The 24,164-nt window shown below is 48.9% G+C and overlaps 1 protein-coding gene across 5 annotated transcripts in view; it reads left to right on the forward strand.

The window, feature by feature from the left end:
- The first annotated feature begins 3,884 nt into the window (after nucleotides 1-3,884).
- The window catches only part of MACF1 (microtubule actin crosslinking factor 1), a 300,044-nt gene continuing 279,764 nt past the window's right edge, over nucleotides 3,885-24,164 (forward strand). For 2 of the 5 annotated variants that reach the window (XM_081870354.1, XM_081870346.1), the window contains exons 1-2: nucleotides 3,885-3,993; nucleotides 9,733-10,009. In XM_081870354.1, coding sequence (XP_081726480.1) covers nucleotides 9,790-10,009 — 220 coding nt within the window. In that variant the 5' untranslated portion in view covers nucleotides 3,885-3,993; nucleotides 9,733-9,789. Of the gene's footprint in view, nucleotides 3,994-9,732; nucleotides 10,010-23,373; nucleotides 23,523-24,164 lie in introns of those variants that run through there. The other 3 variants (XM_081870341.1, XM_081870343.1, XM_081870345.1) reach the window with 2 other exon arrangements.

Consider the following 24,164-nt stretch of genomic DNA (forward strand, 5'->3'; position numbering starts at 1 on the left):
GATTAAGCTAAGAGCTAATGAGAAAAAAGAAAGAAAAATATAGATTGAGAAAGGGACAGAAGAAGAGTGACACCTAACAGGAAGGGTGAGAAAAAAAATCATACCGTTCTTGCTGAGCAAAATGAAACAGCTGTGGATGTTGATCTGGTATTTGAAGGCATTTTTAAAAACCATCACCAATTTTAAGTGTTCCAAAATAGCCATATTAGAGCAATTGTAAGACAAGAGTGTGTAAGTTTTTGAGTTCTCCTGAACTCTTCATCAGGCTGGAAGGTACACAAATGGAGGTGATAATATAATAATAATAATTTATTATTTATACCCCACCCATCTGGCTGGGTTTCCCAGGTGAGGGGAAGAGAGGCTGGCTGTCAGTAACTAAAGTATGTTTCCTTTGAAATGGTATTTCAGAAAGCAGCCTGGCCAAAGTCCGAACTTCCTGGGGGAAAGTTCTTAACAAAGTAAGCGGATCTTGTAAGGTCCTGCCTTGTGTTACGTGAATTAGCATAAATGTTTGGTCTGTACTGTTTTTAATTAATCCCACACTTCTCTCTCAGAGTGTTAGAGGATTTGCCTTAATGCTAAAGGCCTTGGACTGGATCCAGGAGGAAGGAAAGTGTGGTAGTGGCGGCAGCTTCACCATGTGCTTCCTCAGAAAACCTTCTTGGGTGTTTTTAAAACATATAGACATGGCTATGCCCATGCCTGACTCTGTCATCCTTTCAGGGGGTTTGGTCCTTGGATGGGTCTCTATGCAACTACTCCCTGCACTGCTGGTCTGAGAAAAGAAACATCTCTGTGGATGCAAAGAACAGAGCGAAAACCAACGTCGGCATGTAGGGGGTTAGCCATCATGGGAGAGAGAGGGCATAACACCACCTAATCCCACAGAACAAGCTTGTTTTAGGAAAACAAACGCTGGGTAAGCACTCTGCCGCCAAACAGCAAGAACCACTCTCTGTTGTTTGTTCACAGCAGTTGGCTTTTAGAGGTTTACTGACTCTGAACACAGAAGGTCAACAGGAAATCCTATGCTTGTCCTAAAGAAGCTCTCATTTTAAAGTTCTCCAAGAGGCGTACATATTTTCCCCCATCCCACCACCGGCTCACCTCAGAAAGACGAGAAGCTGCGCAAGAGCACGGGGGTGTCTGTTCATTTCTGTGGGACGTTGCACAAAATAATTCATTGGAAGGGACTCCAAGGGTCATCTAGTCCAACCTCTTGAAAATAGAGGAATCACAACTAAAGAATCCCTGGCAGATGACCATCCAGCCTCTGCTTTAAAACCTCCAGTGAAGGAGAGCCGACCATCTTCTGTCCCACTGTCAAATGGGAAGCTGCCTCATCCTGACGGCTGGTCCATCAATTGCAGCATTGTTTACTCTGATTGGCAGTAGCTCCTTGGGGTCTTGGGCACAGAGGGGGGGGGGTCTTTTCCATCCCATCTCTGTTCATTCTTATCTATATTTTCACAATTTGATTATGCTTACTTGCTTTTCCAAGTCTACCGATTTTATTGGTATTTTCTTTATGAATATTTTATACTTTTTTATGTGAACCACTTAGAGGTTTGTTTGCTTTTACTAAGTGACACGTTTCGTTAAATGAAAATAAATGAAACTACCTGTTATCTGACTCTCTTAATTGGAAATGCCAGGGATTAAGCCCGAGACCTTCTGTGTGCCACACCTTTGCAGTATGGGCTTCCCGCCCCCAGCTAAATGGTGCTTTTTGAGGAAGCTGCTGTGGTCCCACAGCTTGATTGGGATTCCTTTCATCATGCAGGTACATCAGTGTTTATAAACATAAGAACCTAAGAAGAGCCCTCTGGATCAGGCCAATGGCCCATCTAGTCCAGCATCCTGTCCTCACAGCGGCCAGCCAGATGCTTCTGGGAGCCCCCAAACAGAGTGCAAGAGAACTCTCCCCTCCTTTGGTTTCCAGCAAGCGGTATTCAGAGGCATGATGCCTCAGGCAGTTGAGGTCAACACAGCTATCCTGGCTAGTAGCCATTGATAGCCATCTTCTCCATGAGATTGTCGAACTATAGCCATCCAAGTTGCTGGTCATCACTGCCTTCAGTGGCAGTGAGTTCCACAGTCTAACTGTCTGAAAAAGTATCTGTCCTGAATCTTCCAACATTCAGCATCATTGCATCTTCATGAGTTCTAGTGTTATGAGACAAGGGAAAAACATGTTCTGCCATGCACTCCTGAATGGCACATACTTTTTTGGACACAGGCTGATTTTTTGAAAGCAGCAGCACCGTTCTGCTACTTGCAGGGAAGGCGACATCTTCCACAGAAAGGCAGCAGCCTGATTTTCTTTCCCAGAAAACTAGGTTGCTGTCCCTTAAGATTAATCTGAGGCAGGGCTCATAGGTGGTGCCTGTTTTTCAGAGCAGGACTCTGGAATTTGTGATTGTTGTAAGACGGCCACCTGTAAATAACCACTCCTTTGGTTCACCTTTGGCGAAACAGACTCCCTTCCAGGTGAGCAGGTGGAAGAAAACATTTGTACTTTGGGAAAGAGTTGATTCTTTCCCCATTTATTCAAGTGCCACAAACGGCTGTGTAGGCAGATGGACTAACAAACAACGGTCTGCTATTTTTTGTGGACTTCCTTGCACGGCTTGTTGTAATAATAAAAGAAGAGATGGTAACTGAGTCACCTGCAGAGTGCCCTTTCCATTCTGTTAAGTAAGATGATCATCTTGCAGTTTGGAAAATTCAGCATTGCAGGAAAAGAGATAAAGCTTCCATGTTTAGAGGGAGTATACCTGGGGGTGGGACAAGCAATAGGAGAAGGCTGTTGTCTGTTAGAATAGGCGGGAGTTGGCCACAGCCTGAATGGGAAGCTGGACTAAAGTCTGGACTGATTTGGGAGCAGACAAGCTCTTCTGATGCTCCGATGGAGGTGTGTGGGATGGGTGTGATTTGTGTCAGGCTGGTGTGACTTTGGAAAGCTCCAGAATAGTGCCAACTTCTATAGGAGGGTGTGCTATCTATGGCAAATGATGGCTGCTGCATGAACCTTATCCTATGCCAAGCTGTGCATAGAATTTTTGAGGTTCAGCAGATAACAGTCCTGAGGCCAGTTACACAGAGGCTCCTGTATTCACATGGAGACCATGGTGTGGTCAGACTCTGAGATGACTACATGGACGGAAGGCATTACCTATCCCTCCGAAAATGTGCATGGATCAGCCTTTGCCAACCTGGTGCCCAACTTCCATTAGCCTTAGCCAGGCACTGTCTGTATCCCAGAACCTCTGGAGGGCACCAGGTTGGCCAAGGCTGCCATGGACATGAGATTCTTCTCTCCAGTGCTGGTTGTGAGAGGACAGAAGTGCGTTTCTCTCTCTGCTTCATCTGTGCCAGGCTCCTGGTGTGTGGGGGGAGGTGGCGGGGGTCCATGATAAGTGCTAGGCTGCAGGCAGGGAGCAGCTTGGATCCTGGTGTCCGCGGCGGGGGGGGGGGGAGAGGAGAGAGAGAGAGAGGTTGGGATTTGGAAGAGGATGCAAACTGCGAGGCTCTGGCGTGGGCAGTTCTCCGGGGGGCGGTGGACGCCTCTGGCCGCTCTGCTGGCCTGGGTGTGGGATGGGTGTGGGCCTTCTCTAGGGAGCCTCCGCAAGCATCTAGGGGGAGTACCCATGCCAGGGGGCTAATTGTGGGCCCTCTCCCCCCATGATCACCTTCCCCGTGGTGGCCACTTGTGCGTGTGGACGGGGAGAGGGTCGTGCCACCCCTCCGTCCGCGTGGGCGCGCCTGGCCGCGGGGCGGTCCCGATCCAGGCTGGGCGAGGGGCGGCGTCTGCGCGCTGCTGGCGGCGGAGAGAGGGAAAGAGAGGGAGGGACTGGCGGTTGGCGGCCGCTCGCTCGCTCGCTCGGCTCCGGCTCCCGCCTTCCTTCCTCTGCTGGCTGCCTGGGCAGTTCGGCCATTGTGCACGCGCGGAGGTCGGATCTGTGCGCTCCGACCCACTCAGGCCGCCTGGTAAGGTTAGATCGGGGGGGGGGGCAGGCGGTGTACGGAGGGGATGTAGGGAGGGGAGGGCGGAGGCGGCTGGGGCATTTTCTCTCCCCACATCTCCTCCGCGCCATGGCACTCTGGCAGCATCTGGGGGAGGGGGAGGGGAGGGGAGGGGAAGGGGGCACCCTGTAGCCTGGGGGTGGGAGAAGGGAATGACCTGGCGGCGGGGGAGGGAGGGAGCAATGAAATGGTGCCAAAGCAACAGCCCCCCCCCCCGCCGCTTCCAGGCAAGGATGCTCCAGCGGCATCTTTGCACCTGCTGCTGCTCCAGCTGCAGCCCCCAGACCCAAAAGGCTGGACGGGGCGGGGCAGGCACCGATCGGAAGACAGAGGGCGAGTCTTTAAAATAAGGGGGGTTCTGTGCTGGATTTGTACCCACGAACCCACGGGTCGCTTTCCTGTGCGCCCCCCTCCCCCAGCCCCCACCGAAGCACCGAGGGTCGCGTTTGTGCCTCCGTTGCACGGAGCCTCGGCATGCCGCCGTCTACTCCCACCGGAGGTTTCTGGGGTGGGTGTGTTCCCCAGGAACCAGGCACCCCAAAAAGACACCCTGCCTTTTCATTTCTCCCCACCCCGGGTTGCCCTGGCAAGGCGTAGTAGTCGCCCGATGGGCTTGTGGGTTTGCCTGTCAGATGGATGCCCATTGAAACGGGCGCGCAGGTATCCCCACTCCCAGCAATGGAGGGGGAAGGGTGCTTTACTGGGGCGCGGGGGGAGAACAGTGAATGGAGGCTTACAAATGCTCTTTGTTCTCGACTATTATTTTCATTGATTACAAATAGGATTCCAGCCTCTTGTTCCCCATTCCTTGTTTTGAATTACCCTCCCCATTAGAAATCATAGCGGTAATAGCATCAAAATGGAAACGAGGGTATTTATAAATGGTGCTAGCAGATAATGAGGTCTGAGGACCGGGATGTTGTTGTTATTGCTCCATCACACTAAATGCACAATTTCGCTTTTTAATGGCCCTGCAGGTTTAGAAACGGGTATTATTTAGAACTGTGGTTCATCATCTCTTTGATTGCGTGTGGATTTAAAAACATTTATCCTCCACCACTCAGTCTAGGGATGGAATTATATTTTGCATCTGATGGCTCGTGATCAAGTGGATTTTTCTTTTTTAAAAAAAACTGTTTCCAAAGGGAGGGGATCCAACTGGATTCCAGCAGTTCTGGCTTTTTTGTTTTTGGCATATTATTGAATAGAATCACTGTATTAAAAAAAAAAATCTGAAGAGAGGGATGCTTTGAATGGAAGCAAAGGCATTCAGTTTATTAGTACAGTAGCCTTCTTGCATTTCTCGTGCCCAAGATGGGGGATTCTCTCCCTCTCTGTCTCCCTCTCTCCTTTCTCTCCCTCTCCCTCTCTCGCTCCCCACATTTCCAACCCCCTGCTTTTAGCACTTTAAACTAGAGCCTTGTAAGGCTGATAGTAAGGATGCATCCTTCTGGCATTGGTGCTCAAGAGTCCAGGGTTTGCAAAGGAGGAAGGCGTTCTGCATTTATGAGAAAGGAGGACCACTTGGCTGTCAAGGAGGCTCACCACGACACAGCAGTGGTACTCCAGGAAGATGACAATTCCTACGAGGGAAAAGCCACACAGCAAAGGGTCTAGAAAGGGAAGCATGCTTCCTTCAAGGGACCCTGCTCTCATTTACTACAAATGTAAAAAAAACCCACCAAAAATCCTTAGCACCAGTGTGGACAATGCCCACTTTGTTCTCCATGGAAGCCGAGTTGGCCAGACCTGAAAGAGTCACACAGGGCTTAATTGGGATTTCCCTGGACTCAGATCTGTCTTCAGTGCCAAGTCTCAGCCTTGGAGTATATGAAATGCTATTGCTGTGTGCCTCTGAGCATATGCAGAGTGCCTTCTGATCCCTACTGGCTGGAACCATGTGGAGCAGGGACTTCCAGATCAAGGAATGTGGCTTCCAGCAGGGGTGGAATACACAGTCATTCCCAACTGCCACAAATATACGTGTCCTAGTTGACAGTTGCAATGTAAAGCACTGAATCTCTGGACAGGCATGTTTTCTGTGGTACCTCCTCCCCTGCATCAGCCTGTGCAGGGGTAACTCCAAGGCACCTTCAGCATAATTGGGGTTTCTTAGATGCATTAGCATCTCCACACCTCACACACCCAACACAAACACACAGAAACCTCATGCCTAACTTCCATAGAAGCTGTATACTTGCCTGTTACAGCCCACAAAGGTAGGGGTACAATTTTCAGTGCAAGAGCTCCATCCTGTGACATGCGGTGTGCATGTGTGAAGTGCCTTTCCCTCACCCTTGAGAAGCTGCAGCTGCCTCCAACACCTTGGGAGTTGCAAGACAGAGCTTCGAAGACAGCATTCCCCACCACTCTATCTGACAGGCAAGGCATGCATATTTTATTTTGAATTAAAAATGGGAGGCATGCCTTTGTTTTTACTTTGAAAAGAAGCCTGCCTTTTATGTTTCTCTGTAGCTGCTAGATGGAGGTGAGCAGAGACTCATGCAGAGAAGTAACAGGCAGCCTCCTCTGAAAGTTTGAACATGGCTATTCTATGGCATAGGGCAGGAGTAGCCAATGGAGTGCCCTCTAGATGTTGGACTATAGTTCCCATCAATCCTGACCATGGTCATGCTAGCTGGGGCTGATGAGCGTTATCATAGAACTGTAGAGTAGGAAGCTGCACTGAGGGCCATCTAGTCCAACCCCCTGCAATGCAGAAATGTTGGTTGGAGTCCAACAGCTTTTGCAGGGCATTTGTTAGCTATCCCTAATATAGGGTGTGACTCCTATGTGCACTTGAACCCTGCAGCTCTTTGTAGAAATTAAGTAACAAGATTAGGGCCAGATCACACTGGAGAGGGGCCAAGATGAACAGGGAGGCTGCAAGGGGTTGGACAGATCTGAGCTCTTTTTCTTCTTTCTAAAATCAAGTTTCTAGACCTCATGGAAGTGAGAGTTGAAACCAATGTCCTGCAAAAGCACTGAAGCTCTAAAAGTTGCCACTCACTCCTTTATGACTTCCTGCCATGTTGCCCTCTCCATGTCTTCTCTTTTTCTTTTAAATATGTTTTTATAATTTTATAGAACAAGGACACAGAAAGAAATTTGGCACCCAGTGCAGAAAACTAATTTTCTTGCTTCCTACCATCAATTAACTACAATACGTATTTTGTATCTTTAAATGGTCTTCTTCATATGTTATCCCAAAAAGTCTGTCCATGGCTTGCCGTGAGCATTGGAGATTGTGCTTGTCCTTTATTTTAATTTCCACAGAGTACAAAGCAGTCCCATTGTGCAATAAAATCACCCATAGGCCTTCGTCCGGTAGTGGCTACAGACCTTTCTTTTCCATACATCTTTGTGCTTCCAGACTGGCAGCCTTCCCCAACAAGGTGCCCTCCAGATGTATTGGACTACTCTCAGTCTCAGCATCATATAATAGTGGTGACTGGGGCTGATGGGAGTTGTAGCCCAAAACATCTGGAGGGCACCAGGTTGGCAAAGGCTGATCCATGCACATTTTCAGAGGGATAGGTAATGCCTTCCGTCCATGTAGCCATTGCAGGGAATATGAATCAAATAACCTAAGAGCTACCCTGCTGGATCAGGCCAAAGGTCCTTCTCTTCTAGGTTCCTCTTTCCCACAAATGCCTCTGGGCAGCCCACAAGCAAGGGGTTAAGGCAAACCCAGCCACCGACCCAGTAGCCATCCCTGCATTATGTAGCAGCCAATCCTTTAAATTAATTATGTGTCACGTGGATGAGAAGACTTCTTTTGGTCTGTTCTGAATCTCCTGCCAACCCCTTTCCTTGGCTGACCCCTGAGTTCTGTCTGGAGCTGTTTCCTTCACGTCATTCCTGGGCAAAACCACCCGCACCCCTGATATATTTGGAGGAAAATAGGGGGAAATGAATTTGCTTCGTTCAAAAAGAACATCTGCGGGATGTTTAAAGCACAGGAATCTCAGGGCAAAACATGCAAATGTACATAATGGCTACTGATTTGCATAAGCTGTTAGGAGCACAGTCTTTAAGATTCTTAGGCAGATGTCAAGGTTTTCAGGCACAGAGAATGTTCTGTTTTTGGAGCAAAGGAGAGAGATCAACTTGCTCTTGTTTCATTAGCACTGTGTAAGGTGCAATGCTTTCGGGGCGGACTTTGGTAATCTTTTGTACTATGGTGCCCCTGAATGGATCTTTTCCATTATGGATCTTCTCAATTTTGCACCCTGTTGGCTTGACGCCTTGTGGGGAGGGGGACAGCCCACACCACCCTAAATCCAGTGCTTTGGAGTCACCCTCCTGCAAGGAGATGTTTGTAAACTCATAGTAGAGATCGAGGACCTGGGGGCTGGACTAGATGGGAAGGGCAGTGCAGGAGAGCATGTTTAGAGTGCCACTCCCTCACCACTGCTTGACTCCACTTGTCTGTGGGGCGAGTCCAGCTCCGTGCAGCTCAGGGGGTTGTGGTAAAATCTGACGGGCAAGTGCTGTTCCTGACACAATCCATAGCCAGGTCCTGTCTCAGACTGTACAACACAAATGAATTTTTGACCCACAGAGGCACTGTAGCACTAATAACAAGCCACCCTTTTTGCTCATTGAAGGGCTCAAAAGCTTGCTTGCTATTTTGTGACATTTTGGTTGGTCGTAATAAAGGGACTTTGTTCCCCAACCCCATCCCAGAATAAAAATGGCACGTTAACTCTTAGCTCTGCACGCCGGTGTAACCTACTACTTCCACTGCTAATACTGTGGAAATGGGTTTGGCAGGTTTCTCTTTGAGAAAAGCTTATTTGTTTGGCATGCAGTGGGTAAGCCAAAAGTCCCCAAGGAGATGTCCCTGCTGTGAAATAAGTAATAGCACTTTGACCCCACCTGCCCTGCTCTGCTATACCACTAATGCAGCCACACCACACCCAAGAACTGGGCCCCAGCATAGCAAAGGATTCTGGAGCACCCCAGGGGAGACAGTGCAGTGTCTGGAGGGCTTTGGCTGGTCCTGCATGTCTAGGTTTTCAAGGGCAGATCTGTTACTTCCAGAAAGCTGGGTAGCTGTAATTCTTTGAAAACTATTTGGAGAGTGGCTTCCACAGTGGTAGGGTACAAGCTTGGTTCTCAGAGGCTCCCAGTTTCAATCCCAGAAAGGGATGGAAAACTTGCCACTCAGAGCAGACAATACTGTGCAAGATGGTCTGACGATATAAGGCAGCTTCATCTGTTTGAATGCTCACATAACACGAAACCGTGGTGTAATTTGGCAATGGTCCTTGTTTTGATGTGTGAGCCCAGGTCAGCCGACTAACCAGGGCAAGAAATCATGATGTGCTAACCTGTTGGTTTATCAACCATGGTTTGTTTTAACTACGATTGGACATTTTGCTTGGACGGAGCAGCTTTGCTTAAGCATGGTTTGCTTGACTACCCCATCCTAGATGCTCATCAGGCTACAAAAAGTGTCAGCTGTTTTCAATTTCCCATCGATTAACAAACCCGTCACCATAAATTCACCCACTCACCCATTGGCTGTTATGTGCCTTCATATTCCCACTAACCTGAGATGTGTTTGCAGCTCTGATAATACAAATGTCTTTGTTACTTTTACTGTGTGAGTCGCAGTTGAGTGCAAAACTGTGACTATGGAATTAAACTGATCAATTAATTAATCAATAATTGTAATAATCATGCTGATATTCCTAGGCCGGCTGTTCCTAAGGATCGGCAGCCCTTCTGTGCCTCCTTCCCTCCTTCGGGGCCATGTCGTCCTCCGACGAAGAGACCCTGAGCGAGAGGTCTTACCGGAGTGAGCGTTCGTGCCGAAGTGAGAGGTCCTATCGGAGTGAGAGGTCCGGCAGCCTGTCTCCTTGCCCACCGGGGGACACCTTGCCCTGGAATTTACCTCTCCATGAGCAGAAGAAGAGGAAAAGTCAAGACTCTGTGCTGGATCCGGCAGAAAGAGCCGTCGTCAGAGTAGCTGGTAAGGAAGCTGGTTCAATGCCATCGTTTCAGGGAGGGGAACCTCAGGGCGGGGGGAGGGACAAGTGTGGCCCTTGAAGCCTCTCTGTATGGCCCTTTGGACTGTCTCCAGGCCACTTTCCCTTTTTCCAAGCCACACTCCTCTCTTACCTTGCTTTGTACCCTCCTGGAGTCTTGTTCACTCTCTGGAATGTGTCCATGAACTTTGCTTGCCTGGATGGAGGCTAGAGAGACTGTGGAGAGATAGATGAGCCTACTATACAAAAGTAATATTTACAGCCCTTACCCCACCCACTTTTGCCTCTGCCCTTCCTCCCAGTATATAGCTCTCAGGAGATTGCCCAGAAGGGAATGTCACCCTTGAGCTGAATAAGGTTCCCCACCCCTGCCATAATTTAAGGAGGCATTGGTTGATACCTACAAAGTTTTCTTTAGAGCAGCGTTTCCCAAACTTGGGTCTCTGGTGTGGGAATGTTCAGGGATGCAGGAGAGGATATATTGTGAGATTATATCCTTATCCAACTTGTGCTAACAAGTTCCCAAAATATCAGCAGAGTAAGACATTCCCCTTTTTAAGTTCGCAACGGTAACGTGTGCTCAGGTTCGCTAGAACCTCTATAACAATTACTCTGGTAATTTCCCCTTTGTTCCCTCTTAAAATACAAGACATGACACAGTCTTTTATAAAAAGTATAAAAAGAGTTTACTCACGTTCTGTTCACAATAGGATCCCAGAAGGCAGGCAGGCTTAATAAGGTAATATACATTTAGAATCTATCTTATAGGAAGATAGTCCCTTTCTCCTCTCTTGGGTGGGAGCCAAGAGGGCATCCTTAGCAGATGTTACTTCTTCAAAGGAAGATGGCAGAGAGAGCAAGAGGCAAGAGAGAGATGGCTGCCCTGCCCTGTGCTTTTATCATTAGCTGCACAGGTGAGGCCACACCCACCTCTGGTCACATGCGGAGGAAGTCTGTCCCAGGAAGTTTACCTGCTGGCTGGACAGACATCCCTCCCCATGTCTCAATATGTACACTCTAGGAATGTTGTAATTGACTGCTCCTGTGTTTTTGCACTGCAACTCCCATCATTCCTAGCTAGCAGGTCAGGGATGATGGGAAATGTAGTCCAAAAACATCTGGAGACCTAGGTTTGGGGAAACCCTGCTTTAGAGGCATGTCAATTCCTAGAAAGTTGGATAAAAGTAAAGATGACAAGGCCCAGGAATGTGACCTCTGCCTATCAAGAAGTTTCAAAATGCTCATGCATTGGGGTCCATGTTCAAATGCTGGTGGTGAACTTCAGACTCCAGCATGCCGGAGCATATGCGCACACAGCCCTACCTTAAAAGCTGTCTGTCTGAGAACCACTTGGGAAAACTGGGCTGAGTCAGGGGGGTGAGCCACAGTCTTATTGTCACGTTTTGGGGCTGAGTCACATGAGTAGGACTGAAATAATTTAGCTCAAAGAACTCATGTCGCCCTGCAAAGCTTAGCACTAGATCAGTGTCTCCCTAATGGCACACTCCCCCTTTAATTAAAATTAGAAGCACGTCTCACCCAAGGACCTATTTGTTTTTTGAATGTAAAAGGGGGAGGATTTCCTGCCCTCAGAGAGAAGCATACCCAGCCTCCTGTGTTTCTGTGGAAGATGCTGTTCTTAGGCAAACCCAAAGACTGGAGGTGATGGCTAGCAGGGGAAGGAGACCTGAATTAGAGCAAGCAAAACCCAAAGAGAAGGGGGCGTTATCATGATTGGTACCAAAGAACAACTGCTCTTTCCCATAAACTTAATTCACTTGTGCATATGCCAGTTTGAAATTGCCCATTGCATCACATTGAGGCTAGGCTGGTGGCAGGAAAAACCTACTGGGAGGATAGATGTGGCACAGAGGGCAGTTTTAAAGTAGCCAATTGGCTTCCAGTGGCAACTCCAGAAAGACAAGAAAATGGGCTGGGATGAATGCAGTGGTTGTCTCTCCTCCTTCCCTCTTTCCCTGCATCTTCCTGGTACACCCTCCCACCCCCACGTCTCCCCCAGCTGGATGCATCTCATTTCCATATCGCTGCCTCTGTCTTGGGTCTTTCTTTGTCAGTCCTGGGCTGAGTACTTCCACAACCCTGGCCTCCTCTCCAAACAGTCCACTCCCTGTGACAGGCTCCTTTGCTCCCTCCTCGGGCATGACAATGGCAGCACTGCAAGGAGCAGTGAAGTGGTCACTAAAGGGGACTTCATCAACTGACCCAGGGTCAAGGGCATGCTGGGGGCCACCCAAAACCTCTCAGGCGGGGCAAACACTTGCCCATTGCTCTGGACCTTGCTGGGCCACCTGCTTCTGCATTTGTGACAATGCAAATGTTGTGATGTGGTTTTTGTAGCAGCAGTGCAAAGGCGGTGAAAGCTGTGACGGTGTTATGGAAAACAGTGTTATAGAACAATGAAGGGTGCAAACCTTGTGGCCTTCTGCTCTAGGGGCATCAGAATGACTATGTTTTCTGGGGAAGGGTTGTAGATCAGTGACAAAGCGTTTATGCAGAAGGTCCCGGGTTCAAATCTCAGCTGAGAGAAGGCACCCTGCTTGGAGCCTTGGAGAGTCCCGGCCAGTCAGTTTAGACACTTCTGCACTAGATGAACCACTTGCCACTCAGTATAAGGTACCGTAGTTTTTTTGTGGCGAGATTCAGGACAGATAAAAATGAAAGTACTTTTTCATGCAGCACATAGTTAAACTATGGAACTTGCTCCCTCAGGAGGCAGTGATGGCCACCAACAGTGGAAGCTCAATGCTCAGAACTCCCATTTCATTTTTTACAGGATACGTACATACAGCTATAGGGGTCCCAGAATGGATCAAGACTAGGTGCTGAGAGACATGCTCATTTTTTTGATCCAGGTTGCATTCAGTTTGGAGGTGCTTTTTGGAACAAAATGTCCAGGCACCTCACGGCACTCATCTACTTACAGCCTTGGCTGCTTCTTTTCAAATGAAATTGCTGCTATCATTCCATCTACATCTCACCTTTCATCCAAAGGAGTCAAGGTGATTTACGTGGCTTTCCCACTCTCCATTTCCTCTCTGTGAGGCAGGTCACCCTGGTAGCTTCCTGGGGATTTGAACCTTAGCATCCCAGAGCCTGACCTAGTGCTCTGTACCACTTTGGCTCACATTTGTGAAGAAATTTCACAGCAGCCTTGGGTCCCTTGTGAGCAGAGAACATTGGGGCCCTCAGCTGCTTTAGTGACCTTGATTTATTTACCAGTATCCAGGTTGCACCAGAAGGGCAATATTAGATCTAAAACAGCACCAGTCCCCCCAAACGTAACAGCATACCAGTGCAAACTCCCCCTCAAGGTAACTTCTTAGCAGCCAGCTTCTAAAGCCAGGTTTCTTTTCCTTTTTCTCAGTCCTTTCCCGTTTTTTCTTCATCCTCAATTCAGGCAGGTGGGGTAGGATACAAGTTTCAGCAGCCTGGAGTAGCCACTCACTCATCCAGGACTATTAATTAAGCCTCATCAGCTATCAAGATGTAAAAAGGCAGAGAAAGGGGGAGAGGAGGAAATTTTGCATCTCTGAAGAGCATGTTTATAAGAATGCAGTGAATAAATACAGATAACTTGTTGGTCTCCTCTGAGTGTCCTGGTTCATCGCAAGTTCTCTCATGGGCAGTCACTGCTTTCCTTTCTTCAGCAGGTCTGCCTTATTCCGTCACTCTAGTGGGCATCAGGTAAATGGTTCAGAGGCAAAATGGCAACAAAGGCAGCTCTGGCTGACTCCTTGTGCTGTCACCATCTCCTTAAGGGAGACATTTCCATGAATGCAGCAGTGGATGATGGCTGCCTTCAACATTAATGACACTCACCTCATTTAGGGGCTGGGGGAAGGATAGCTTTCTGCTGGAATGATGGATTGAGCTGCTACACCTTTTGGGGGGAAATAAGCAGTGTTAATACAGTCCCATATTCCAAAAGAAGTAAAAATGGACACTGGGAAAAGGGGCCATTTGTTGTGGGTCAGTTTTTACAAGATATAAATTGTTCAGACAAGGGGTGCATTGGTCATTCCACTGCACACTAGGGAGTTGAATGCACATCATTGCAAACTTAGGGAAATCCATTTTGTTTGATTGAAAAAGGGGGCATTCCCATCAAATAAGAGACATCTGGCAAGCAGATGTTTTAATCAAACTCTAGTAATTTAATTCCACTGTTCGTGTCCTAGTTTATCCTCTGTGATTGCAGTCCTTCCCAGGTTTATAGCAGCTGTAGGTTTTGATAAGCCTGCTGTCCACTTCCTTGTCCAAATCATTAGCAAAGTTGACATGTTCACACATATGAAGTGCAAATATAGCCATAAGAAGGAGCCTGCTGAATCAGGGCAAAGGGCCATGTAGTCCAGCATCCTGTGGCCAGCCCAATGCTCCAATGGGAAGCCTGCAAGTCGAACAGGAGCACAACTGCACTGTCCTCACCTATGAGTCCTAGCAATTGGTATTCAGAGGTATACTGCCTCTGACACTGGAGGTAGAATAAAACCACTGTGGGTAGTAGCCATTGATAGCCTTGTTTTATTGCTATGGCCGATGGCTGATGCAAATAAAGATTAATTAATTAATTCATTCATTCATAGCCTTGTCTTCTGTGAAATTGTCTAATTCTCTTTTAAAGCTGTCCAACTTGGTGGCCAACACTGCCTCCTGTGGGAGTTTAACGTTGAACATGAAGAAGTACTTTCTTTTATCTGTCCCATTGAATCATTGAATTGTAGAATGGTAGAGTTGGAAGGAATCCTGAGGGTCTTCCAGATTCCATTTCATTGGATGTTCACAAATTCTAGTGTTGTGAAAGAAGGAGAAAAACATTTCTCTATCCCCTTCCTCCATACCATGCATAATTTTTATGAACTTCTATCATGTCACCTCTTACTTAGCCTTTTCTCTAAACCAAAAAGTCCCACATGCTACAGCGTTTCTTTATAGGGGAGCTGCTCCATCCCTTGAATCATTTGGGCTGCCCTTTTCTGAAGCTTTTCCAGCTCTACAATATCGTTTTTGAAGTGAGGTGACCACAACTGCATGCACTATCCCAAATAGAGTCACACCACTGATTTGTATAATGTCTTCATTATATTGGCAGAGGGACGCAGGTGGCACTGTGGGTTAAACCACAGAGCCTAGGGCTTGCTTATCAGAAGGTCGGTGGTTCGAATCCCCACGACGGGGTGAGTTTCCATTGCTCTGTCCCAGCTCCTGCCAAACCTAGCAGTTCAAAAGCACATCAAAGTGCAAGTAGATAAAAAGGTACCGCTACGGCGGGAAGGTAAACAGCGTTTCTGTACACTGCTCTGGTTCACCAGAAGCAGCTTAGCTATGCTGGCCACAGGACCCGGAAGCTGTACGCCGGCTCCCTCGGCCAATAAAGCGAGATGAGCGCCGCAGCCCCAGAGTCGTCCGCGACTGGACCTAATGGTCAGGAGTCCCTTTACCTTTACCTATTATGATACTGGCAGTTTTATTTTAATTTATTGCCTAATAATCCTTAGAGTGAAATTGGCCTTCTTCACAATTGCCACATGCTGGGTCTATAGCTCAGTTGACCCCAAGGTCTCATTCTTGGCCAGTCACTGCCAGTTCGGACCCCCATGAGCCTCTATGTGGAATTAATGATCCCCCCCCCCAAAAAATGTGCATTACTTTACACTAGTTTACACTGAATTGCAGTTGCCTTTTTCCTGCCCTCAGTTTGGAGAGATCCTCTTCACAATCTCTTTTTGGTTTAACGACTTCAAACAATTTTGTATCAGCAGGAAACTTGGCCAACCCTTGAACTGTCCCCTCCTGCTGCAGTCCTAGAGGTGCCATCTCTAAATCAGCTCCTCTTGGCTAGTCAATAGTTAATCAAAATTTTACATGCAGCTTAAAGTAAATAAGCAACCTCTTGTATACCCCAAATGAAGCATCTTATTTCGTCAAGCTGGATACAAGGAAATTGTGTGTTGCCCTTTGACAGGTTTATGTTGTTAGCATCTTTCTTGAGAAACAAGGGAGTGCACCTCCAGGGGTGAAGTCAAACTGCTGCATTAGCTCTACCAAAGTATCCTTCCTGGGCAGTGTGTATGGAGGTCTTGGACTGCCGAGACAACAAAAAACCCCTCTTGGCCTCACTGTTATGGTCCAAAGGAAAGCAGGACAATATGTTTAGCACCAGCTTGGCTGTAGGAATTGCCAGGAGGAAGCATACAAGTGCAGTTCAACCGTCTTATGGACTCCACTCCGGATTTGTGTAGAGTTTACTCCTTAACCTTTTCTTCTCCTAAAAATATCCTGCAGGGTACCAGAGGTTTAGGAACAGAGTCTTCCTTCTCCTAGATGGGCTGCCTTCCCAGGTTGATGAGCCCTATATATGATTTATGTATTAAATTTCTATACTGCCCTTCATCCGAGAATCGCAGGGCAGTTTACATTATAAAAACACAAAAATACATACCATAATAACAAAAACAATAAACCCACCCCCCACCCTGCAGGATACAAGGCCACATATTGTTCAATTAGCCAAAGGCCTGGGAGAAGAAGAGGGATGTTTTTGCCTGGCGCCTAAATATATGCCATGAAGGCACCAAGTGAGTCTCCTCAGGGAGAGCATTCCACAGACGGGGAGCCACTGCAGAAAAGGCCCATACTTGTGATGCTACCCTCTGGACCTCTGGTGGAGGAGGCACACAAAGAAGGGCCTCAGATGATGATTGCAATAAATCTATTTGTTTATATAAAAAACCCACAATTTGAGAGCTGGAATTTGAGGACTGGAAGGGGGATATTGGTGAGGAAAGCAGTTTAGGAAAAGGAGGGCGACTCCCATTTACTTGATGAAGTGGTAAATATTTTTGCATTCCCTTTATGATTTGGTGCTCTATACTATTGGGTGCTCTGTGTTATTTGCAACTATTCTAGTTTCCACCTGGAAACAGGGATGTGCCACTAAGAAGCCCAGGAGCAAAGAGGTGATTTTCTTCTCTTTTTCCTGGGGGTGGGTGGGAATGAGTTCCTTCCCAAGCCTTGTTAGTTTGCATATTATTAATGCATTTAAATACATGCAACTTCAATAATAAGCACTTGGCAGAGAGTCATGTTTGGTGGGGCTGTGGTGGAAATATGATGTGTGTGTGAGAGGATAAATGAAAGTTAAGGACAAACAAAAGAGAACTTTGTGCTTCAAAACATGCTTAGGAAGTGAATGGTAATTGACAACAACTGTCATTAAGTAGCATTGAGGCCAAATCAAAATGCAGACAATTGAAAGCAACAGGGAGGCAAAAATGCAGGTCAGGCTGCAGCTGAAATTGTCCAGGACCCCCCCCCCCCAGTGCTCACTTCCCTGTCGTGCTCTAAGCATGACAGATGCTTTACTTATTTTTAGGATAAAGTTGACAGCTGAAATAAGCAACACTGTGCAGAGTGTCTTTTCTGGAGATGGGATGTTCTAAAAAAAGGAGACCTGGTTTATTTTTCTGGTAAGCTGGTGATCTGAAGTACATGATGTGTCTTAAAATAAATGAGTCTCCTGAAAATCAGGGATGAATTCATGTTTGTCTCATTTAGGCAGAGGTGAAACACTTGGTAAATGCCAGGTAGAGGCTAGATACTGTAGACAGAGCCAACTTATAATTTGGAGGCTCTATTACTTTGCGCATCTCTCGCTTAAGCTTATGGGTTTGTTTGTTTTAGTAAAAACCACCTGGGGGTTATTGATAGTGAGGAACTTCCCTTTTGGACCATCCAAGATGTGTTTTGGAAATTCATATTCAGTAGTATTTAAAACATTCTGCAAGCGCTGTGGTCTAAACCACTGAGCCTAGGGCCTGCCAATTGGAAGGTCGGCAGTTCAAATCCCTGCGATGGGGTGAGCTCCCGTGGCTCGGTCCCAGCTCCTGCCAACCTAGCAGTTTGAAAGCACGTCAAAGTGCAAGTAGATAAATAGGTAAGGTAAGCGGGAAGGTAAACAGCATTTCCGTGCGCTGCTCTGGTTTTGCCAGAAGCGGCTTAGTCATGTTGGCCACATGACCCAGGAAAACTGTCTGAAGACAAATGCCGGCTCCCTCGGCCAGTAAAGCGAGATGAGCGCAGCAACCCCAGAGTCGTTTGCAACTGGACTTAACTATCAGGGGTCCTTACCTTTACCTTTTTACAAGCTTTAAAAAAGAAGATAATAAGTTTCAAAACCAAATTTGCCACACATTTAGAGGTTGTTGTTTTTTTTAAAGGGAAAAAACCCAATACAGTATCTTCTACTGAATTTTTGTCTCCTGAAGTTGAAACCCCATAATCCCTGCCCCACCCCCTGCAAAGTTTGTTGGAAAGTTGTTGAAAAGCAATGGAGCTCTGAAATCTGGGCTGAACCCTTTTAAAGACAGGCTGGATGGCAGCTGCAAACATTTCTCGACAAGAGTCACACCCATCCCACCTGCTTTTAAAGGTGAGACGCATTATGCTCACTTACAAGTCTCTTTCTTCCTATGAAGCTGCTAAGGAGCTCTGAGGCACCCAAGGGTGGTGGATCTGCTTCCAGTGGCAGTGGCAGTGCTGGGTTCTTGGTGATGGGAAGGAGATGAGCCCTCTGGCTCTTCCGCCCCCTTTCCTGTCTGGCCAGCATCCTCCCCTATTGATAGAGATTCCCTCTGTTCCATGAATGGGGCAGGACAGGGAGCTAGAGGGACTATGTCTCCTTCCCTAAGGCACATGCCCATTCTCCCTCAGGCCACTCTAGTCCCATGCCACTCAGGATCAAGGGGCTCATGACACCCAGGCCCACTTTCTCTCCATGGTCCTGCAGCACAGAGTACCTCTGCTATGCTAGGCAGCACTGGAGGTGCTTTGCACTGACACAACTGATATCCTGTTCCCACCCTGCAGCTGCATTGCATCAACATTTCATGACTGGCCCTTCTTCCCCTTCAGCAGGAAAAATGCTTGCAAATCCTACTTCATCCTGTGCACTTGCAGATGAGTGACAAACAAGATCATTCGTACAGGATAGGCAAATCACGCTGACATCTCTCCTTTTGTACTTCAGGGTGCTTGAATTGGGCTGGAGTGTGCCAAGTAGAACACTTCAAAAACAAAAGAACTAAATGCTTCACCAACCCATTCTGAGAAGTGGTTAAGAGCATGTGCTATGAACTGGCAATCCCTGGGTTCTGAGCTTAGCCCTGAATTGACACTTGCTCTTTAGACAAGCTGCTGTCTCTCAGCCTCAGTCCTCAAGCTGTAATGTGGGCCTAATAATTCTGGTCTACAGCATTCCTGGGATTACTGAGGTAGTGTTTATTTGATGCAGTCCTATACACATTTGCCTGAAATTCAGCGGGGCTTACTTCCATGTAGACATGTATAGTATTGTGCTGTCAGGATGCAGCTAGACAGGACAGTGAGAGCGGAAGGACCCAACCCAGATGTTCCCAATTTCCTACAAAGTGGTGTGTGTGTGTGTGTGTGTGTGTGTGTGTGTGCGCGCGCGCACGTGCAGAATTTATAAAGTGTGGCCTGGAGTGGTCCACCTTTTCTTTGACAAACCACTTAATCCCTACTCCTCCTCCTTTTGGGGTTACTTTCAGTCACAAAGTTTCAAGGGTGAAAATGGCTTTTTTGAAATGTGTGCATTTTGGGGGTGGGGTGAGCGTAGGTGCAGAGAACCATGGTGGGTGTCGTAAGGGTTCAGCTCTCTGCATTGTACCTCAGTATCGCCTGCAAGGGATTCAGAGGCCCCCTCCCCTCAAAACCCCAGAACCTCAAGTTTTGCTTATGTAGTCTGCATAGGAGAACACCGAGGAGAATTGTCATGCCAGTCAGCTCATGAGAGAAGCTTGAAACTGGAATGGAATAAGGCGCTTTTCACGTTGCCATTGTAACGCAGATGGCTGAGTAACCATTCTGTTGGTTGCCATGGTTACAGAGAGAGTGGGGGAAGGAAATATATATAGCTGACTACTCCTGGTTTGGCTCCACCTATCCCCATCCTTAAATAGGATAGTGGGTCTCAAGATGCCCATTTTGAAGGGAGTTCTCCCCCTCAGAAAAAGACTAAGGTGTTTTTTTTTTGGGGGGGGGAGTTAAAGCTGTTATTATTATTATTGCATGTTATAATGTATATAAAACAGAACAATTACAGCAACAGACAAAAATTGAAAGATGAAAAACAACACTATAAAATATGCACATAGAATGAGTTAAAATAAAAAGTAAAGACTATCAACTTTATCAAGCTGAAAAAGACTTAAGTTTTTTAACACATTCTGTTGTGAAGAGAATATTATGTTACAAAGGCAATGTCTTCACTGGGCCTAGTTTTTTTAATTTTAATAATTATTACTCTGTCTTATGCCATCAAATAGTGCCCTCAATCACTTTGTGTGCAGGACACTCATTCACTTCTGAAAACCCCCAGGGTTGCTCCAAAACATTTTGGTGCTCAATGCAGAAATGGAGTATATAAATTCAACCCATCCATTGCCCAGGTGACTGCCCCCATACACAAATTGATAAAGGGCACAATTCAGTGAGTTCTTCTGCGCAAGCAACTTTGCTCTCCCCTGTGTGTGCCACAGCTACGGGTAAGATTTGCCTGCCTCTACCTGCCACTCATTGCAGCCCCACCAGCCTGCGGTCTTGTGTCATCTTGTGAAATCCCACAAAGAGAATCTTTGGACTCTCCTGCTAATTGACCCTTGATGAAAGTGTAGCTGCTTTTGTGCACATACAGAGAACTCTTTCGCCCTGCACACCTCCATTTCAAGCTGGAGACAATTGGGGCCCACAGCGGTCAGGAACTTATCTCATACTTCACTCCTTTTCGCGTGCCGGGGGGGGGGGAACCTGGCTTTAATTCCCAGGCAACTTCTGCCATCCCCTTTATTTATGTCAGTGGGCACATTCTAGCTTCCCAAATAACAAAGTAAGCGGTTTCTTTTCTGGGGTCTTGCACTTCTCAGGATTTCCCACCAGATGTCGCTCAAACTCTTCAGTTCATTTGCTGCGGGGTCCCTCTTCAACTATGACAGATTCTCTTCACCGAAAGCAGATCATTGCACATGACCATCATAGACGTCTATTTTTGCACTGATCACATTCTGGGTGAACAGTGGCACAGGCCTGAGCTACTTCCAGCCCACCTGCCTGGTATGTGGCCTTCCTTGCCCCCCTGCTTTTGTTTACTGGCCAACTTTTGCCCCCTGCTTTTGTTTACTGCCCCCCCCCCCCCCGCTGTCCCAGAAGGTTTGTTGAATTCTTGGTGGAATGTTTTTGGCTTGGTGGGACACAAGAAGCTCAGACATGGAGGAGTACCAGCAGCAACACTGACCTCTGCCCTCCCCACCTTGGCTTAAGGAAGTGTTAGCTTCTAACGCTACCTGGTTTGGGAAGATGCTAATTAATTAAGACAAAAGTGCCTAGGTAGCAAAACAGCCACTCTTGCAGGGTGCCTGGAGAAACAAGGTGGATTTCTCCTTGAACCAGCGATGTGAAGAATGCCTTCAATGGGGTGCAAGGTTTGCTCAAGGAAAAAAGCCGGAGGAGCCAGTTTGCAATGCAGATCCAAGCTCAGGAAGGTTTTGACAAGATATATGGAAAATGAAGGGAGAGGGGAGACAATTTAAGCAAGTGAACATAGGATTGCAGTTTACCGCTGCCCATACCTCAGAAATACCTGGTGCTCTCCAGGTCCATAAGAATACAACAATTAGCAGCCCATGGGAACCATCTGGAAGGCACTGGGTTGCCAATGACTAAACACTTGCCTACCTCAAAAGTGGAATAAATGTCATCATACAACTCACGCTGAATGCTTCTGACTCTTGGCAGCCAGAGGCGGATTTAGGGGAGCATGACCAGTTTGGTCACACTGGGCACAGAGCCTCAGGGGCGCTGCAGGAGATGCCGAAACAATGCTTTAGAATGGAGCATGGGAGTTGGGGGGGGGGTGAATGTTAGTGTTGCACAGGGCGCTGCTGAAATTTGAGACCCCAAATGTTGCCTTTGTGGCAACTCAGCCTTTTGGGGCTCTGTGATGGGGCTTCATCCTTCAAGGGGCCTCATCTTGCACCAACCATCAACTCCAACAGCATGCAAGGACTATGACATGGCCACTAGTTTGGAACGTTCTTCTAGTGTCAATGAAGTGTGGGACCCCGCAGGACTGGCAGAATTGATGCCATTATTGGGACCCGTAACTGGACAGGTGAGAAGTTAGGATTTGGCAGCGTGTGGTTGGAAGATTCAGCTGTCAGGGCTGGTGAAGGCCAGGCCAGGCGTGGAGGTGGGGTTCTGGGCATGGTTCTGCTGAAAATGATCAGCCCTGCCATTTGACTAAGTTGAGGTGGATGCTAGGAGGGCAGGGTGGGCCGACCTCTATATGCCACATCAAGCCCTCAGGTGTGATGGAGAACATCACCAGGGCAGAAGTTAGATTCAACAGCCTGATCACCTACAAGGACTGGAGTGGGTGTGCATTGAGTGTTGCACCATGTTGCCTTTCCTCCTAAAAGCAGCAAAAGGGCTTGGGATGAGGAAGAGGGAGGGCCTGCCACAAATTTAGATCTGGGGTGAGTTCCTGACTTCTTTGTCCGCTGCCCCCCATCCTTTTCTGTTTCTTTCACCAGAAAGGATTCCGGTGGTACTTGGGGGTGGGCTGTCCCCGCTCCCTCCGGGCTTTGAGGCTTCTTGGATTGTGGGCGGGGGCAATCCAACCAACCCCTTCTGGGTTTGCATCCCGCCCTTCTGCTCTTCTTCGGATCCAGTTTGCTTTTCTGTCCCAGTCCGTCCTCCTCTTTTCCTTTCCGCCTCTAGTTCGGGCGCTTCCTCGCGCCTCTCTTCTGGATCTCGAGGCCTCCTGACATCCCGGGGCCTTTCCCCTTGCCCTCGGGGCCCTGGGTTCGGTGGTCGCACCTGGTTCCCGGCCAGCCCAGCTCCTGATGCGGATCCGCCCCAAGTGGCGCCAGCCGGGTTCTGCCCTCGCTCTGCCTCTGCAGTTCGGCGGCCGGCCGCCGGGCGTCGCCTCCGCCGCCACTCGGGCTGCGCCGGGCTGAGCAGGCTCCTGCCGGGCCGGCAGAATAAGAAGGAGAGCCGCCGAGCCGGGGGCTGGCCTGGGCCTCCCTGACAGCAGCGGGTGGAGCCTGAGCCGGGAGGCCGGGAAGAGAAGGAGGAGGAGGAGGAGACGAGGCGGAAGGAAGGAAGGAGCAGCAGCAGGAGCAGAGCCGGCGGCAGGGGGACGCCGACGCCGCGGAGCTCCAGCGCCCGGCCGCCTCTCGCCTTCCTCGCCCGACGCGCAGCCAGCCAGCCAGCCAGGCACCAGGCTCGGCACAAAGGGATCGCCGCTCCCTAGCCCGCGCGCCCACCCGCCAGCTGGTCTGGCCCGGTCCGGGGCGGGCAGCGCCATGGCCGGCTACGTGCCGGGCAAGCTGCCGCTCAACCGCAGCCAGGAGAAGGAGTTCGTGCAGGCCTACGAGGATGTCCTGGAGCGCTACAAAGGTGGGCTCGCGGCTACTTCGGAGAAGGGAGCGGCGCCGGCGGGCGGGCGGGCGGGCGGGCGCCCCCTCTTCCTTCTCCTGCCCTTCCCTGAGCGGGCTGCCTTAACAACACACACACACACACACACACACACCCAGGTGGGCCCCCCTCGGGCGATAGGGATGCTTGGGCGGGGGAGGCGCCGAAGGATGCTAAAGTGGGGGGGGGGGCAAGGAGAGGGTTCCAGCCTGGCTGTCAGAATTCCTGCCGGGGAGGGCGGCGGCGGGGAAGCCTGGTCCGGTGCTGGCGGCGGGGGGCTGGTGCGCGTCGGGGGGCTCGGCCGCGGTCCGGCTGGCTCCTCCTTGCAGCCTCTTTGCCTGGAGATCCCTTCCTGCCTCTGGACGCTGTTTGCCGGCCTGCTTCGCGCAGCGCCTCCTCGCCTGCATTCTCGGGCTGGCCGGGGCAGGGCTGCCTGCTGGCTCCGCGCCGAAGTGCGGTGCTGGGGTGTGTGTCTGCCGGGGGAGGAGAAGGACGGCGGCGCCCCCTCCCGCTCCATCCTTCCAGGCCCGAGCGGGCCCGGTCCTCCTCCGCCTCTCAGCCAAGGGCTGCCCAGAAGCGGCTTTCCCTTTGTTGATGGGCCCGCAGGCGAGCCGCGTGCGGGTC

The sequence above is a fragment of the Podarcis erhardii genome (genome assembly GCF_964252035.2).
Source record: "Podarcis erhardii genome assembly, chromosome: 7".
Classification (NCBI taxonomy): Eukaryota; Metazoa; Chordata; class Lepidosauria; order Squamata; family Lacertidae; genus Podarcis; species Podarcis erhardii.